At 34.3% G+C, this 18,434-nt stretch overlaps 1 protein-coding gene and 1 long non-coding RNA gene across 6 annotated transcripts in view; one reads left to right on the forward strand and one right to left on the reverse strand.

The window, feature by feature from the left end:
- Positions 1 to 169: 169 nt before the first annotated feature.
- Positions 170 to 9,739, forward strand: LOC123557201 (uncharacterized). Its single transcript, XR_006687582.2, has 4 exons — positions 170 to 462; positions 808 to 966; positions 5,323 to 5,482; positions 7,529 to 9,739. It is a non-coding gene; the product is annotated as an uncharacterized LOC123557201 (long non-coding RNA).
- LOC123557202 (glycine receptor subunit alpha-2-like) overlaps positions 8,334 to 18,434 on the reverse strand; it is a 40,142-nt gene continuing 30,041 nt past the window's right edge. For all 5 annotated transcript variants that reach the window (XM_053543543.1, XM_053543542.1, XM_053543545.1 and 2 more), the window contains 3 exons: positions 12,523 to 12,752; positions 11,481 to 11,675; positions 8,334 to 11,105 (listed from right to left, as the gene is read on the reverse strand). In XM_053543543.1, the coding sequence (XP_053399518.1) occupies positions 10,923 to 11,105; positions 11,481 to 11,675; positions 12,523 to 12,752 (608 nt within the window). In that variant the 3' untranslated portion in view covers positions 8,334 to 10,922. The remainder of the gene's footprint in view (positions 11,106 to 11,480; positions 11,676 to 12,522; positions 12,753 to 18,434) is intronic.

The raw sequence follows: 18,434 nt of genomic DNA on the forward strand, positions 1-18,434 counted from the left end.
ATATAATGCCATATTAGTATTTTACACTTTTGACAAGACGTAATCAAGTTTCAGGTTTATATTACTTATCTAGAAGTCATGTTATTCATTTCATAAAATATATTAAAATTGATAGCAAGTGTTTGCATGAAATTGTTTTCATTAACCTCTGCCCTATACAGCCAAACGAAGAGATGAGTTCCTCTGTATTAACGTTGTACGCAATATTCGTATATATGTGACCTTAAAAACAAATAAAACAATAGTTTGACCTAGGACGGAATTATATCTAAATATCCTGTTGTATATACGTTTTCTTCAGTATGTATTTACTTTACACATGAAGAATATTTACGATCGAGTATAAGTAGTGTCAAGATTTCTTTTATAGGTAAAGTTTAAAGGAAGTAGGACGTACGTTTAAAAATTAATATGTAGGATGGTAATTTGCCGATTAAGGCACCTTAGAAAGACTTAGAATGGGTAAATATATTTCTTAAATTTGATAATTTATTGTTTAGTATAATGAGACAATATAATGTTTCTCTAATTATAATGTATACAAATTAAAACTAAATGAGAAAGTCTGAAAATAAGTAATATGTTACGATAATTAAATAATCTGCTATAACATTTAATATAGCTACAGTATATTTAAACAACTATAGTGTAAACACACTTTTTCTTTCTCTACCGGTCTTACTCTCTTAAATGCTAAATTATCATACTATATACATACAACGAACTTTATTAGGTGTTATAATTTATGCTTCATATATCACGGAAGTTTGGTATTTACATAAGAAGATGCACTTATTTCTTTTTCAGAATGAAAATTTTCACGTTCGAATGAACTAAAAGATGTAACCTAGGTTAACAATGTCATTTTTTAAAATTACAAATATGTAACTAGAGTGACCAGAAGAACGAGTTATGACAGACAGGGATTTAAATGACAATGCAGCAGTTTGGCATACAGATTCGCAGGTGAGTTAACAGTTTCGTAATACGCATATATGTAGTTGATTTAGTACTGCTTAAACAGACGAGCCGTTTAAAGTTGTTTGACTGCATACAACGTAATCACGGTATTGTCACTGATGTACATGTATGCAAAGTCATGATCTCGTTTTCAATGTACCATATTTTACAAAAAAAAAAGGGAAAAAAAACAAACAAATAACTAAACAAAACATAGTTTTATAACAAACATCTGTCCTAGTTTTCATCATCAGAGAGCGTTATAATGTTGATAAACATAATTAAATTTAAATATGATTAGGCTTAAATGTTAATCATAGCCTACGTCTTTATAACATTTTAATGCATTAAAATGGAGTGATTTAAATTTCCATTTGCAGTTTCGCCTCTCTTCAGAAGAAGACTGTGGCGTAAAATTCTTCATTTTATTTAAAAAATCTTTTGTTGAAGGTTAAATGACGAGTATGGTAACTTCCTTATCAAATTACGACCTTATAATGGGGGTAATTTATACATTATATTACTGCGACTCTTGAAAGGGGCTCTTGTATAAAATGACACGGCTATATCCATTCACAAGTCTGATAATTTACATTTGTATCAGTTGTAAGCATGAATAGGCATGAACTACAGTATTGTTACTTGGTTAAATGAAGCCCAGCATACATTTTATCAAAAGCTTTCTACAACGACGGAAATATATGAAATATCGTTATAGGAGTGATGTTCGGGAAGTTCGTAGACTTCGCCAGTAGTTTTTTTTTTATTTCATAATGTTCCATGGCTTAAACTTGGTATATTCATTGCATTACACGTAATACATACATACACGTAAAGAAACTGCGATCAGAAAAACAAAGCTTTAGTATTAAAAAAGCACGAGAGGTTAGGAACAGTAGAACATCGATAGAAGACGATACTAGTTTCATGATTCTTAAAATTAAATCGATAATAGATGAAGATAGACGCAATACTGTGAGTTCATTTGTCTCTGAACTTGGCTTTGAGCTGTTGAAACACCTACCCTTTAGCCCGTATCTTGCCCCCGAGGATTTTCGGGTCTCTAGCAATGTGAAGGGCATTTCCGGGAGTTGTTGCTGCGCAATCTTTAACGCATTTATCAATCTATTACTTACTGATTCTCTTTTGGGGTTAATATGAAGTTGAATATCGAACAATTCGTGTGAATGGTAAGGAAATGTTTCACTAGGTAAAAACCTTAAAAAACTGGTTTATGTCTAATGGAAAGGCAAATGCAATGAAACACTGAGATGCCTATTAACAAGTAAGAAAACGGAAAAATAATAAATATGCAGCATGTCGTTGAGACTGTTTATTTTTGAAAGATGCATGCATGTTATAGTGATAGTTTATATCTATGTTGTTGATATATGCGTAGGAAATCATATTTAACAATATACATTTGGAGACTATCAGAAATAAGCAGACGAAAAATATTTGTTAAAATGTTTCATCTAGAAATGATTTATTTTTGTAAAAATCTGTCTAAATTCGTGTATTTCATCTAAACAAGAAAAACATTATTACCCATTATTTGTATGTTTTCGTTTTGTTGTATAATATATAAGCCACTTGCACAGTAAAAAATGTTTTCTAATGAAAAATGTTGATAAAATGTGCGATTTTTGTTACAGTTTTAGAATATTATTACGAAACATTTTCTATGAAATCAAAATAAAAAAAAAAAGATTCATGTGAATTTCGGAATTTATATAATTACTTGTGTCAATTACATGTATGTAATATTATATGTACAGAAGTAAATATATAAGAAAATTTGTCAATAAGTCTAATTTCCCATGAAATTAAATGCATAGTTTGCTTCAGTTCCTGATTCTCAAATTTGAATACCAATTTCAAAGTGGTCATACATGTATTAATATAATGTCTATACTTGAAAAACTTACCCTTACTATCGCTGAAATTGATAGATTAAATATCGAAGTAGATGTGTATAAAAATTTAAGAAATTCTGTCCGTAAAGAAATTATTGTAAGAAATATATTTAAGAGTATGCAGCGAGTGTAGGTTTGATAGAGCAAACAAAAACTCATACTTCATACGCAGATAATAATTTCTTCATTTAGTCCAGAGTGATATGTAGAAACATACAATACACGACTGAACAGGTTGAAAAAATGCATACACTACTGTTGAAAGTGATAATTTTGAAAAGGTATGACACTTTGCTGTACCTGAAATCACCCGAGCGTCGTCCGTGCTCCGGATGAGCATTACTTAACCTCTTAATGTTATTGTAAAAGCTATATTGTTTAATGTATGGTTAAGATACTTGCATCATTTGGCGAAGAAAATCCAAATTATATTTCGATGTAAGTTTTGTTTTTGTACCGCATCTAATGTCAGATTTACCGCATTAGTCTACGAACTTCCCAAAACCCCTCGTAGATCTGTATATTTAACACGTTATCAAGGCCTTCGAGTTGTTTGTCGCTTGATTTATCACGGTTCAGAACAGAACAGAACATATGTTTTATTATGACTTGTACATAGTACATCATCAAGTTCAAAATACAATTATATATATACATAAATATTAACAAAGTCATACAGTCAGTTGAAAAGTAAATTGTGCTATATAACATTCTCATTTCTCAATATTGTGTTTAAAGTGAGGATGGCTAATCCACCTCGGTATGAGTAGATCAAGAAGTAATATTTATAATGTTGCTTCTAATTAACATAGCGCCTTTATAGTATAGAGCTAATTTATAAAGTATATTTCTATTTTCTGATTGCAACAGTTCTATAAACTTCACCATACTAGGTCTAACGAAATAATATTTTTTGATAAATCTTTTTCTTAAATCAATATAACATGGACATATAAGTACAAAGTGGTATTCATCTTCCAGGTCAACCGTATTACAACACTGGCAGTATCTTTCATTTTTTGGAATTCTTTTGTAAGCATATCTTCCAGTATGGATTCTCAGAGCATGAGCTGAGATTCTTAGTTTTGAAATAAACAATCTTAAAGTACTCGGCAATAAATCTAAATACAATTCGTAACCAAATATAACTTTACAATTATTATACAATTAAGCATACTACTTGACTCCTTATTTACAATCCAGCCTTGTATGAAACAGTCAATAACACGCTGTTTAAATACACATATAAAGTGATTATAATCTACAGAATCTGGTTCATACCAAACATTTGCAAAGCCATAATAACAAAGTAGTTTTTTAACATTTGAAACCCAGTTTTTATACCCTTTATTACAATCCTCTAGTGATTGCACATATACCTTGTTTAAAATAATATTATCTGTATTACAGATTTTAAACCAATATTTTACAATTCGAAGGTACCTACAAATGTACTTATATACAAAGGGTATCTTCCCAATTCTCCATATACCCCTATAGAACATGTATTATTTCTGACTTTTAACAGCTTTTTGCAAAATTTTAAATGGATTCTTTCCAATTCCTTAGATTTCGTATTCCCCCATATTTCTGCGGCATAGTTTAGATGAGCAGGAATTGAACCAAGAGGACGTTAGTCCAAGTGGTTAAATATCTAAGCATCTGAACGGTGAACCGTGGAAAATTAGACGACAAACCACAAGAAGGCCTTGATTGTTTTCATTATTACATGTTCATAGAAAGCTTTTGATAAAATTTATACTCGGCTCCATATATACGAGTATTAAAAAATAGGACGTCATGCGGCAATTTGACGTCATAATTGACGTCATATTGCTCTCTGACCGGTCCGCTCGTCAACCGTTGTTTATCGTAGAATATACAGAGCCTAATTTTAACTGGCAACCAAGAATAAACACATAACGCTCTCTTTTGACTCGTGCTGACAGTAACAGTGCTTGTTGCAGTATAAACGTTTCAATCAGATTTTGCTTCACCATTCAACAACTTTGTTTAAAACTATGCAAACAGATTTAGCTCAACTTTTTTGTATTTGTGTTTAAACCTTTTGCAACACGTTTTTAGCTTCTGTGTAGTTAATATACATCTATTTAACAAAGTTGCAAACAGTGTTACTTTCAGTAGTTAATATACATGTTTTACCTTTTGCAAACAGTTTCACAAGTTAAATCTCTTGCAAACAGATTTAGTTTCATTCTTAGCTGTAGATCTGCAAATGTTTGTCTAGACATGAAGGATAAAATATAATATGTAATAGTTATCGACTGTCGAAACTTGGAAAGAAAACAGTTGCAGCAATTCAAAACGTCAAGAAATGCTGACGTATCAGACCGTATAAGATTCTTTTATTTGTAAGACCCATTTCAGATATAACTCTATACCTACAGAATATACAAATTAGTCATAACATGCTTTATATTCACAGGTTTCAGACGTACCGTCGATAAACTATGAAGTTTACACAGACGAAGATGCCATTGAGGAACTGCATGGACCTATGAGCTGGACGGGACCCGCTCTGGGAAGTGCAATTTTCTGTTTTTTACCGACAGGACTGATAGATAGCATATTATAATGCTAGAAAGGTATAATCTCCTTTCCCATTTTCATTTTAAAGTTATTTACAGCTTCTGTTTGGTTATGAATTAAAAACAAACAGTTACAATATTCAACAATCCACACATTCCTTCTAGGCCTTTAACTCTGATGGAATAAAATAAAATAAAATTTGATGCTGCCTATCCAATTGGGTAACTGCAGTCCTTTCCTTGGAAATGCTCCTTTCATTTGTTCTCGTAGAAACGGACGATTTGAGAACTGCGTCTTTGTAGAGAAAGATGTGCTGTGATCATTTGTTACAAGTGCATCAAGTGCATGGTTTGCTTGCTTTTTATTTGTCATTCAGTGTGTTGATTGTGATATACGTATGTTGAAAGTGCGAAACTATTTTAAGGCCACATCAATTTAATTAACACTTATACAGAAAAAATTCAAAAGCAAATGAGAAAGCGAGCGATTTGTGTTAAGTGCTGTATGGCGGTCGTAAAAAGTCGCCCCGACTTCATCTCAGTGTTGTTATATTTTCTGGTCCTTCGGGATCATTGATTTCAACTCATTTAGATTTGAAGATTGAATACTGCTTAAGCCGGTGCTAGGGGGCGTGGGCAGTGTTGCATTTTCCATTGCTGCTCATGAACAGACTCAATCAAACCGAGTCTGCAATTTTCACTGTTTGCCTTGTTCTCGGTGCTTCCGAGGGATCTACTTTTCAGATTTTATTTACTTCACAACAGCGGGTGTTAAGTGCTGTGTGGCGGTCGTAAAAAGTCGCCCCGACTTCATCTCAGTGTTGTTATATTTTCTGGTCCTTCGGGATCATTGATTTCAACTCATTTAGATTTGAAGATTGAATACTGCTTAAGCCGGTACTAGGGGGCGTGGGCAGTGTTGCATTTTCCATTACTGCTCATGAATAGACTCAATCAAACCGAGTCTGCAATTTTCACTGTTTGCCTTGTTCTTGGTGTTTCCGATGGATCTACTTTTTAGATTTTGTTTTCTCCGTTTGGATATTTTGAGAGGCTGTGATACTTTTTTCTTACTTATTTAAACTTATTTAATGACACGTTCCAAAATAACACCATAATGCATTCTAAAGATAACTCTTATTCAATTGCTCAACGAGGTATGGCTTAAAGACTATGGAGTACAGATTATATGGAGTTCGCTCTTTGTTACTCAGGAAATATGGCAACCATTCTGTTACAAAAAAAGCTGTGCAACCTAAAGTTGCATTTTTGTTCAAATGCATGAGCAATGACTCTGCTGTTGCTAATTGACTCCAATGTCTTCAAGTGCACAACTACATACGTCTTTAGAATATATATTTTCTTCGATACAAACAACTAAGGATTTCATCAGTCCATTTTAACAAAAGCAAGGACTATAACTTTGTTCTTATTGATGGGATCTTAGCTTGAATATTTAGGTAGACTTTTCTCCAAATCCACATGTGATGGCAAAGTAAACAAAAGACGCATACCCCAACAACATAGCCATACAATTTTTGACATTCTCAAGTAAAGTAATTTTTCTAGACCGTATGCATCTGGCAAGTTTATCTCTGTTAAATAACGATAACATCTAACTAATGGTTGTACAGAACAAAGTGTTAATGACGTTTAATTAAGATGATTTTATATTCAAGTCTACGTCAACTGTTTCAAAACCTGATATTTTGTACACTTTTCAGTTGAAATATACTCAACCATATTCAAAACAGGTTAAAATCAATATTAGTTTTTCATTCTTTTAAAATTCAAGACTAGATTTCTATATCTACATTTTTCATTCTTTGGAATTTTGTAATGTATTTCTGAAAAATTGCATATTTTGCATCCAAATGACGTCACATACAATGACCTTTTATGCAAATGACATAAATTTTGTTTATTAGGACGTAAGTGTGATTAATTCATATTCCAATGAGTCCCTTTGTTTGTTCGCTTTGTCCGCGTGCTGTGGGTTGCGCCATGGGAATGCTGCGTTTTTGGAACGTGGCTCTCCCTGTAGGATATTTTTCCTTGTTTTTTATGATTGTTTCCTAATATAACTTCGGATAATTTTTTCAGGCACAAAAATCATTCGAAGCGGGTGACATGCAATCATGGACACGTTACAGGGGACGTGCACGGTTTCTCGTGTTTGTTACTTGTATTCTCGGAATTTTAGTCTATATAGTAATAATCGCAGTTGTGCAAGGAGTAAAACATACTAGTACCACGTGATTCAGTCATGTGTTCCTGGAATTCTACTTCACATTGCATTATATTCACAGTTTTGAAAGGATTCAAACATACTAGTACCATGTGATTCATTCATGCGTTTTTGGAATTTTAGAGTATTTTGCAATAATTAGAGTTGCGCAAAGAGTCAAACATATCAAAATCGCGTGATTTATTCATGCGTTTTTGGAATTTTAGCTCATAATGCAGTAATTGCAGATGTGTTAAGAGTCAGACATATCATTTCCACGTGATTCATCCATATGTTCTTAGAATTTTAGTTCATATTGCAATTTACGCAATTATGCAAGGAGTAAAAGCAACAATACCACGTGACTCATCGTTTGTTATGATAATATGAGCTGAAGAAGGATATAAACAAACCTGTACCACGTGATTCATCCATGTGTTCTTGGAATTTCATTTAATGTTGAGATAATATGAGCCACATGATATATAACGATTCCAGTACTACGTGAATCGTTTGCATGGTTTAAACTGTGGCTGTATGGACTATGCAAGGTGTCAAGGAATTAAACAATATCATTTACAATAATATTCTGTATTTCAGTAAATAGTCCCATTTAGTAACTTGAGTTACATCTCTCGACGTTCCGAACAATCACCATAAACAATATGTAACCAAGGTGTCTTATTTAATGCTCATTGTCTCATTCTTGCCGCTTTCCTGAAGATGGTTTAAGATCATTGGCTTAATCTTGGACTGAAAATAATTTAAAAGAATTCTTAAATGCTAGCAGCCGAGAGATTATTGCCTTTTATAAAATTTTGGTGACAAGTGTTTGAATGAAAAGTTAACGTGTATGACACATACATTCATTATTATTTTGCTATTTGAAGCCTTGAGAAAACAAATAGGTTTTTATCTGTGATACAAGTACCAGTGGCAATTTATCATGTGCTGCCAAAAAGGATGTAAAAAAAAATGGACAGTGATTGAACAGTTGACATTCTTCAGTGCCATATTTATTCAGTATATAATGTAGTTTAGAATTTATATAAAGTTAACATGATACTATATTTAATAAACTAAAAACATTAACATGTGATTGAGCATCAACAGGACGATGTCCTCACTAGTCATATCTCATAGGCATTAATTCTTAGAATGTTAATCTGATTTCTTTATAGCCGTAGATCAATAATCATGTGATTCATGTGCAGCCATACTCAGTCATAGCCCCTTTATCTCTAGATTCACCAACAATTGTGCTTATCGGCAAGTGTTATGCCATAGGCATTAATCATGTGATTTATCAGTATTTATGCTCTTTCTGCACGTGATTCATTATTAGTTGTTTTCGCTTCTTTTAGTAGTAGCGCGCTCAATCAGGAAATTAAGTGTTCATTAAGTCTTCCGTAATTAGGTATGAGGCCATAGGCAGTACATGATTGAGCATTGTTATAATTGACCATGGACATTAACTACGCGATTCAATGGCCGGTATCCATGCTCATCCAGAGTGTGCTGCTTCATTCGCCAGAAACAAAAGCGCCGTGTAGAAACGTTCATTCGTATGTTGCATCATATAGAAATAGGCACCAATCTCCTGATGTACGAGCAGCCATTTTTATATTGCAAGTGTTGCATCATTAATCACAAGATTTATTAGCAACGTACTCATTCAATTTATTTGTCGCCAGCAAATGGCATTAACCACTTGATTCATTAGCTGTTATATTTAGCCTTTAACTGAATAAGCATTAACTGTTTGGCATTAAGCACGTGATTTATTTGTAGTCGTATTCATTTATGTAACGTGGTCACAACTAGCAGTGAGTGTTCAGTTTGTGAATCACAGGTGGACATATTCCTTCTAGCCAAAGATCACTTTACAGTCATATTTGTTATATAATTGTGTTGTATTTATTTAGATTTACATTTGTAAATACGAATGCTTTTATTACATTAAATGTACGGTGTTTCTGACTCCTTATTAGGTGAAAATTTAGATGTACCAGCATACCCTGCTTTGAAATGCTGCAACAAAATAGAATACTGCCAATGTAACAGAGTATTAAATATAACAAGACGTGCTTTCAGTTGTAATCATTGTTATTTTTGACCCGTAGTACATTGAAATAATTTAATTAATAATTTAAACCACTTGTGATCTATGTCTGTTTGGGAGATAGCAAATAGTTTATGAAATTAAGTGCGTAAAACTAGTTTCCATCAGAGTATTATTAAATAGGACTGCTTGAAGAGCATGGAAGGCCGTACACATACGTTTATGGACATTTTATGTATTTGATACCAAAACGACATTTATTAAATCAAAGCCTTGAGATGTCTGGTGGTTGCGGGTTTTGCTAGAGTTATTTTCATTTTAAATGCCAATCTAGATTCTATAAATAAACATGTATAAGAAACAAATACTAATGGGCCTCATATCTAAGATAAACTCTGCCTGACCTTACATGAACAGCTGGAAGTCAGTGCTGTAACCATGGGCTGGAATACCTAATCATTGACAGATCTTATATAATCTAAATGGCCAGACTGAGTGTAAATGGATAGAGCATGAATAAAAACTGCTTGATCATTGATAATTCATCCGCATTGTTCATGAATGGGACTACTTTGTGTAGCACATGACAAATTCCTTTGGATGTGATTTGGAATCAAATAAAGATGCTACAAGATTGCTACATGATTGTCAGAAATACACTTAACTTTGGTAGCGGGATAAACCCGCAACCAAAAAGCGCTATTAATTTCATATATATAAAATTTTGATTAAATAATAATGTTGTTTTCTTAAATTAGTTAAAGGAATTACTCGTTTAAAACGGCATCTATCGGGTCAGCAAAACGTCACACTGTTAACTTATTCTTTCCAAAGTTAAAGTCCATTAAAAATGCACACATTCTGTGTTTATGCTGGTATGGAATATAAAAGTGAAAATACCGCAGCTCGTTCCATTCCTCGATAAAACTGAACTTGATTAAACATTTAACTTATGTCTTGTTACGTTTTTTTTTAAATTATTATATTTAATCTTTAATCACCAGCTGGTCATAAAATCCATGCACAATATTACATAACATATAAGGTCGTTAACCAAAAGTACACATGTAGTTTTCTGCATACGAGATGTAATCATGACGTCATAGTCGACGAAATAAATTACGTGACGTCATGAAATCACACAGACTTCAGACGGAGATCACTCTAAAAGCTTATTCATTCTTTCATTATTGAGCATCAATGTTGTGCTACAAGTCACTATCCGCTTCAGGAATCCAGCTAAAGTAGTAAATCCAATATATAATATTAAAAATGATAAATGTTACCGGAAACACCACGCGTGATATTTTATCTATTGCACGTGCCCTTTCGAGCCCTTTTAAATGCTTGAAGCAAGGACTGCATTTGGTAACATCGGAGTCCGAATTTGACTGAAAACAGAAAAGTTTGAAACCTTAGTGGTAGATTGTGAATTATTTATCTATTTTCTTTACCCGTAATTTGCAAAAAATAATCAATAACTTGAAGAATAATTTATATAGATCTATATTGTTTTCATTTTACTTTCTTTTAAAGAGTTACATATTTCAAACACTACAATGATAAATTATAACAAAACCAAATAACATGGAAGGAAAAACAAACTTTATATTTTAAAAGAAAACCCTATATAAGCCAACACAAATATTGGAATGTATGTTGATCGAAACAGTTGTCATTGACTTGAACAAAACATCAAAACCTTGAAGTTCGTATATATACACCAGAGACCCAACAAAATAAACTAAAACGACAAAATGACTTGCCTCATTATATCCACCAATGTCCCCATTGCTGCCTTGACCATTCGGAAGCGAAGATGACCGGCTTGATTGATGTACCATAAATTGTATTACGGACTTTCTGCGATTAAGAACTCTACTTTGAACATTTACATATGCAAATTCCAACAAACCAAGGAAGACGAATGTCAGACAAGCTGCCATCCAAACATCTATAGCCTGCAATAAATGTAAGACAGCGATTTGAAGAGTTAGTTTATCATCTTATTCTCTGCACAAATTGAAATACAAATGAATGTATGTTATTTTGTTTTTGCTCCTACGTGGGATTATAATTCTTGTTTTGCCTATGATGAACTGTTTCATATCCTCCTATTCTGATAGCTTTCAAACATTTATATGAAATCTTTTCGTCAGACTTAGTTTACATGTCTAAAATTCACAATTCCTGTCATTAATATATACGGTCAATACATTGATTGTCGACTTTTGAAACATTATTTTTAACACAGAGTTGAATCCCATATTTTGGTTAAGTGGTGATATGGGTTTCAAGGGTGATACGGGCGGGGATGCATCCTCCGTCCTATTAGAAAATGTTTGGAATGTACGCCTCAAATATATAAAACGTTATATAATTTTTAGAATAAATATTTGACAAAATGTTATCTTATAAAAGAACAATGTGACATGTTCATAGCTTTTCAATTCGATTGTCATACAGTTCCGCCATTTCAAAGTTAGTCAGAAAGTTTGACAAAAATGACTGATATTTCAATTTTAAGATTTCAAAATTTTATGCTCCCCGAGTTTTAGGGGTTTGAAAGCTGGCCACCCCCTCCCCCTGGATCAGCCCTATTACCATACAAACTGTTTAGCTATCATAGGGAGTAAAAAGCATTTTACTTCTTTTACAAGATGCAAAAAGGTTGAAAGAGAATATGCTGAAGTAACTAATTATTTCTAAAGTACTTCGGATGTTAAAAAGCTATATAGTTAAATACACGCACATAAGACTTCTACTGTCACTGAAGACGACTTAACTTGAAACTCATAATAAAACTACCTTGATATATGATACCCTTGGAAGATTTGAGCGAGCACCAGCACTCTGCGTTGTCATTGTTAGAACGGTCAACAAAGCCAACGAGACACGACCAGGTACAGAAGTACAGTCCAACCAGAAATTGACCCAAGACAAGATAACAATGAGGATACTAGGGACGTAGATCTGAATGATGTGGTAAGCGTAGTTCCTCTCCAATATAAATTTCAAACCAATGCAAGGAAAGGCAACTGCAAGAGAACGCTACACAATTGTTAAAATAGATCGGCAGAGTAATGGAATATGAGATATTTCTAATCTAATAAAAAAGTAAAACCAACACACTGGAAGAGTAAAAAAAAAATTAAAATGTACAGATAATGTAAGTATAATAAGCGAGGAAATATAATGCACTTAGGTTGCACTATGACGAGTACAAACATTTACATTTATGCATTTTTATAATATATAAATATTGGAAGGTTACAGAATAAATATACATGTAAAAACATAACTCGAGATGTCTTTTCTTTTTCATTTTCTTTTTGTTTCGAGTCTTCTTTGCGATGCAAGGCTCTATGGCTGTGTTATGCGTGCAGCTTTGTGCTTCCGGGAAATCTACCTTTACCTTTTATCTTTTTAACTAATGAAATACAGGGACGTGTTTTAGGTGCGTGACATCTACGCATACTTCAAGCACTACCAGTTATTTTATTTCAAAATAGAAAACAAATCTTTCTCCTATTTGTACTTTCTTTCTCCTTCTTTCACATTGATTTAATTGATCCATTACTGTATACGTTTACCGTTATCGGCGTCTCAAATGAGAAAACTGAGTACGAATGTTGGAACAACAAAAGCTCTTTCGCCGCATCACAATGCACGTGTTCTATATGGAATGTGTGATAAATCCATACATCTCATATGATGACTGATGTATTGACCTCTGGGATGTTCAGCCTTTGGAGCCAATAGATTTCATGACAATTTGAATGTATAATACATGATAAGTGTCGCAATTAGTTTTATATTTAAACTGTCTAGAAATGTTGGTGATTTCCTGCGAGACACAGAAATTGTTCATTATTAATTTTTAAATGCCGATTGATCTTCTTACTAACAATATTTGCTATTGTCAATACAAAATATGAGCAAATTCAAGAGTACCTCAAACAATGTTTAGAAAATAACTCCGCCATATGCCTCATTTATATTTGTCAAATTTACTCAGATGTTTAAAAAATAAAATTACACAGTCCAACATATACATGTATGTTGAAATTATGTTCAGATATAATACTTAGAATTTGTCAATAATTTACCACATCTTTTAAACAGTTTAAAGGAAGAAAAATATTTCGATACGCTGTAAAAATGTGCTAAAGGTGCAGTAATGTATTAATTTGTACTTATCTTTATCTTAAAAGAAATGTCCATTTAATATGAAATACTATCATTGTACGATAACTTGTTTCAATTCGAATAAACCTTAATTGGAAAAAGTTAGAAGCAACAGAAGTGAATTAGCCATAAGAAAAATGTATCTATGTAACAAATATAAACAAATAAGTCGGCATACTTTTCCAACAGCTGTCAAAACTAAATATATGTTAACCTGGACTCACCAGGACTAGACCAGAAAGAAAACATTAGACATGGCAATTTTTACATGTCATACCCCGCTATATGTGTAGTACAAACCAATGGTCATAAATTGGGAAATATTAGCCTATTTCAATCGAAAATTTCTCATTATACAAAAGCGTGCAGTACATATTGAAAAAAAGTGATATTTGTTTTGAATCGTGCACAAGTCATATTTCCAAACTTTACATGTTTCCATTAATGTCCTATATACAGAAACAACATGCAGAGAAGAAAGTATCATGCTATCTCTAACTACAAATAAAATACATCAAAATGAATGTGCCTGAAAGTATGAAACTAAAATGACCACAATATGAGTAGTCCTTTGAAAGCATAGAACGCAAACAAGCAACATAACAGCAGACTCGGCTTGACTGGGTCCGTTCATATTGTATGACTAAACATTCAGAACCGAGATATTGTTTTTGACACACACTGAAAATTGCCACAAATTAAGGACTGTAACTCCAGCCAAAATTACTAGAATTCCGATCAATTGTGGAATTCCAATCAATGGTATGGGAGAAGTAGTACTGACAACATAGAATTTGACAAATCAAGGATTATGTTATAACTCTATCTCTCTAGATATCCTCCATCACGCCTCTTTTCGAGTATTACGTGCAGCTCCACTATAGTCATCAAACCGGAATATGCTAATGGTATGCACAATTACTATCGTGAGGTTTGTTGAAATGACATTCTTTATACAACAAGTATTGTACATAAGCCATCACAAGCCATAAGTCCACAAAAAATCAATGAACCGAAACATGTCGACAATATGCAAAATATAATGTATAAAATAAGGCCTGGCGCTGATCACTTCTGTAATATTTGGTGGCAAACAGCCCAATAATATAAGAGAAGTGACCCAAACATAAAATTTGACGCAACAATGGCCATAACTCCACTGAAAATCTCCGAACCGGAACACACCGACGACATTCACTATTTTGCTTGACAATGATCATTTTTTGGAGGTTTGGTGTAAATCCGCCTGGCTGTCAGAGTAGTTGTACAGACAAACTGTGACATACTCACAGATAGACACGGACAACATCAAAAAAATATGTCCCTCCTACCATGCGAGCTGATTAAACTAATTAACTAAAACGAAAAATAACAAGTGAATGAAGTATTGCCATGCAATACAAAGTCCCCTACTGGAAGGCACCTTATTGTTTCTACTGCAGTATATCATAATGAATTGATATATGTCAATGATGCATAAACAATATTGTACTATATATACAATATGTTATAACAAAACACTTGGATTAAAATTTGCATACATAAAAACCTATAGTTGCTTTCATATGGATTTATTTTGGCCAATTTATGAAAAAGTTATCATATAAGTTATCTATAGTAACAACAAAGGGAAATTAATAAAAAAAAAAAAAAAAAAAAAAAATCTATTAGAAAAAAATATATTACAAGTCCACACAAAACTCTTTACCAGGTAGAGATAGGTCAAGATACATCTAAAAATTCAATGTAACATGCATGTTGTACCACAGAAAAGCCCTACAGCCAGTAATAAAAAAGTAACAATATAATCTATTTATAGTAACAACAAAGGGAGGTAATTCTTAAAAAAGGGTGCCTCATGGCAATGAACATTTGTGCCAAGTTACATCAAAATCCCTCCATGCATGGAGAAGAAATGCTCTGGACAAAGTCATTCTTAAATTTAACCTTTGACCTCTAAGTATGACCTTGACCTTAAACCTAGAGACCTGGTTCTTGCGCACGACAATCCGTCTCATAGTGGTGAACATTTGTGCCATGTTTCATCAAAATCCCTCCATGCATGAAGAAGAAATGCTCCTGACAAAGTCATTTTTGTATCTGACCTTTGGTTTGTAAGTGTGACCTTGACCTTAGACTTAGGACCCGGGTTTAGCGCATGACATGTTGTCTCGTCCAGGGAAATATTTGTGCCAACTGATATTTAAATCCTGCCTTGCATGACAAAGTTATAGACCGGAAAGGAAAAAAAAATCCTATTGACCTTTGATCTCAAAGTGTGACCTTCACCTTAAGCCATGGTTCTGGGTGTTGCGAATATCATGTCGTCTCATCATGGGGAACATTTGCGCCAAGTAATATTAAAATCCCTTCATGGATGGCAGAGTTATGGACCGGACAGGAATAAAGCCCTGTTGACATTTGACCTCCAATTGTGACCTTGACCTTTGAGCTAGGGGTCTGGGTCTTGCGCAAGACATGACGTATCCGCATTGGGAACATTTATGCCAAGTGATATTAAAATCCCTTAATGAATGACAGAGTTATGGACCGGACACGAAGCAGACCCTTTCATGCCATGTTAACATTTGACTGCTAAGTGTGACCTTGACCTTTGAGCTAGGGGTCTGAAAGTTGGGCATGACACATCGTCTTATTATGAGGTGCATTTGTGCCAAGTAATATTAAAATCCCTTCATAGATGGCAGAGTTATGGACCGGACAGGAGAAAAACCCTGTTGACATTTGACCTCCAATTGTGACCTTGACCTTTGAGCTAGAGATCCGGGTCTTACGCATGACACGTCGTCTCCTCATGGGTAACATTTGTGCCAAGTGATATTAAAATCCCTTAATGAATGACAGAGTTATGGACCGGACACGAAGCATACCCTTTCATGCCATGCTAACATTTGACTGCTAAGTGTGACCTTGACCTTTGAGCTAGGGGTCTGAAAGCTGGGCATGCCACATCGTCTTATTATGAGGTACATTTGTGCCAAGTAATATTAAAATCCATTCATGGATGGCAGAGTTATGAACCGGACAGGAGAAAAACACTGTTGACCTTTGACCTCCAACTGTGACCTTGACCTTTGAGGTAGGGGTCTGGGTCTTGCGCATGACACGTCGTCTCATCATGGGGAACACTTGTGCCAAGTAATATTAAAATCCCTTCATGGATGACAGAGTTATGGACCGGACAAGAAATTGTGGACGGACGGACGGACGGACGGAAGGACGGACGGAATGACAGAATGACGGAAAAGCGCATTCCTAACGTCCCCGAAACTGGTTTTCAACCAGTAGGGGACTAATAAAACACTTTCCTTTTTATGCCCCCGAAGGGAGGCATATAGATTTTGAACCGTCTGTCGGTCTGTCGGTCTGTCAGTCTGTCCGCAATTTTCGTGTCCGGTCCATATCTTTGTCATCGATGGATGGATTTTCAAATAACTTGGCATGAATGTGTACCACAGTAAGACGACGTGTCGCGCGCAAGACCCAGGTCCGTAGCTCAAAGGCCAAGGTCACACTTAGACGTTAAAGGTCATTTTTCATGATAGTGCATTCGTGTCCGGTCCATATCTTTGTCATCCATGGATGGAGTTTCAAATAACTTGGCATGAATATGTACCACAGTAAGACGACGTGTCACGCGCATGACCCAGGTCCGTAGCTCAAAGGTCAAGGTCACACTTAGACGTTAAAGGTAATTTTTCATGATAGTGCATTCGTGTCCGGTCCATATCTTTGTCATCCATGGATGGAATTTCAAATAACTTGGCATGAATGTGTACCACAGTAAGACGACGTGTCACGCGCATGACCCGGGTCCGTAGCTCAAAGGTCAAGGTCACACTTAGACGTTAAAGGTCATATTTCATGATAGTGCATTGATGGGCGTGTCCGGTCCATATCTTTGTCATTCATGCATGGATTTTAAAATTATTGGGCATGAATGTGTACCACAGTAAAACGACGTGTCGCGCGCAAGACCCAGGTCCGTAGGTCAAAGGTCCTAAACTCTAACATCGGCCATAACTATTCATTCAAAGTGCCATCGGGGGCATGTGTCATCCTATGGAGACAACTCTTGTTTAACTTATATTAGCACAGTTTAGAACGCTATACTAACTTTCATATATGTTATGGCAAAGGGATCAGATTGAGAAAGGATAACATTAAGTTGAGCAACAGGGTTTCTGCAAGTAACTAATAGACCAAAAATTTCGCACAGAAACTGACTGACCACTAATAAGGAAAACAAACGACTGATGTAGGCAATTACCCCTCGTGTACATTCTAGCCCAACTAAACGGTTGCACTGTCACAAATTACACTGACACAACTATTAGCTTCAAATAAAATCATATATACAACATGGTTATTGGTAACTAAGACTACCTACTAATGGCTAATACTGTATATTGATACTGATAAAGCAGTGACTTTTTAAGGCTGACTTTTGGGCCGAATTTAGGCCCCATCCCAATTGCAAAAATTTGCTTATTTTCCCAATTCTGAGGTTT

This window comes from Mercenaria mercenaria, chromosome 5 (genome assembly GCF_021730395.1).
Source record: "Mercenaria mercenaria strain notata chromosome 5, MADL_Memer_1, whole genome shotgun sequence".
Classification (NCBI taxonomy): Eukaryota; Metazoa; Mollusca; class Bivalvia; order Venerida; family Veneridae; genus Mercenaria; species Mercenaria mercenaria.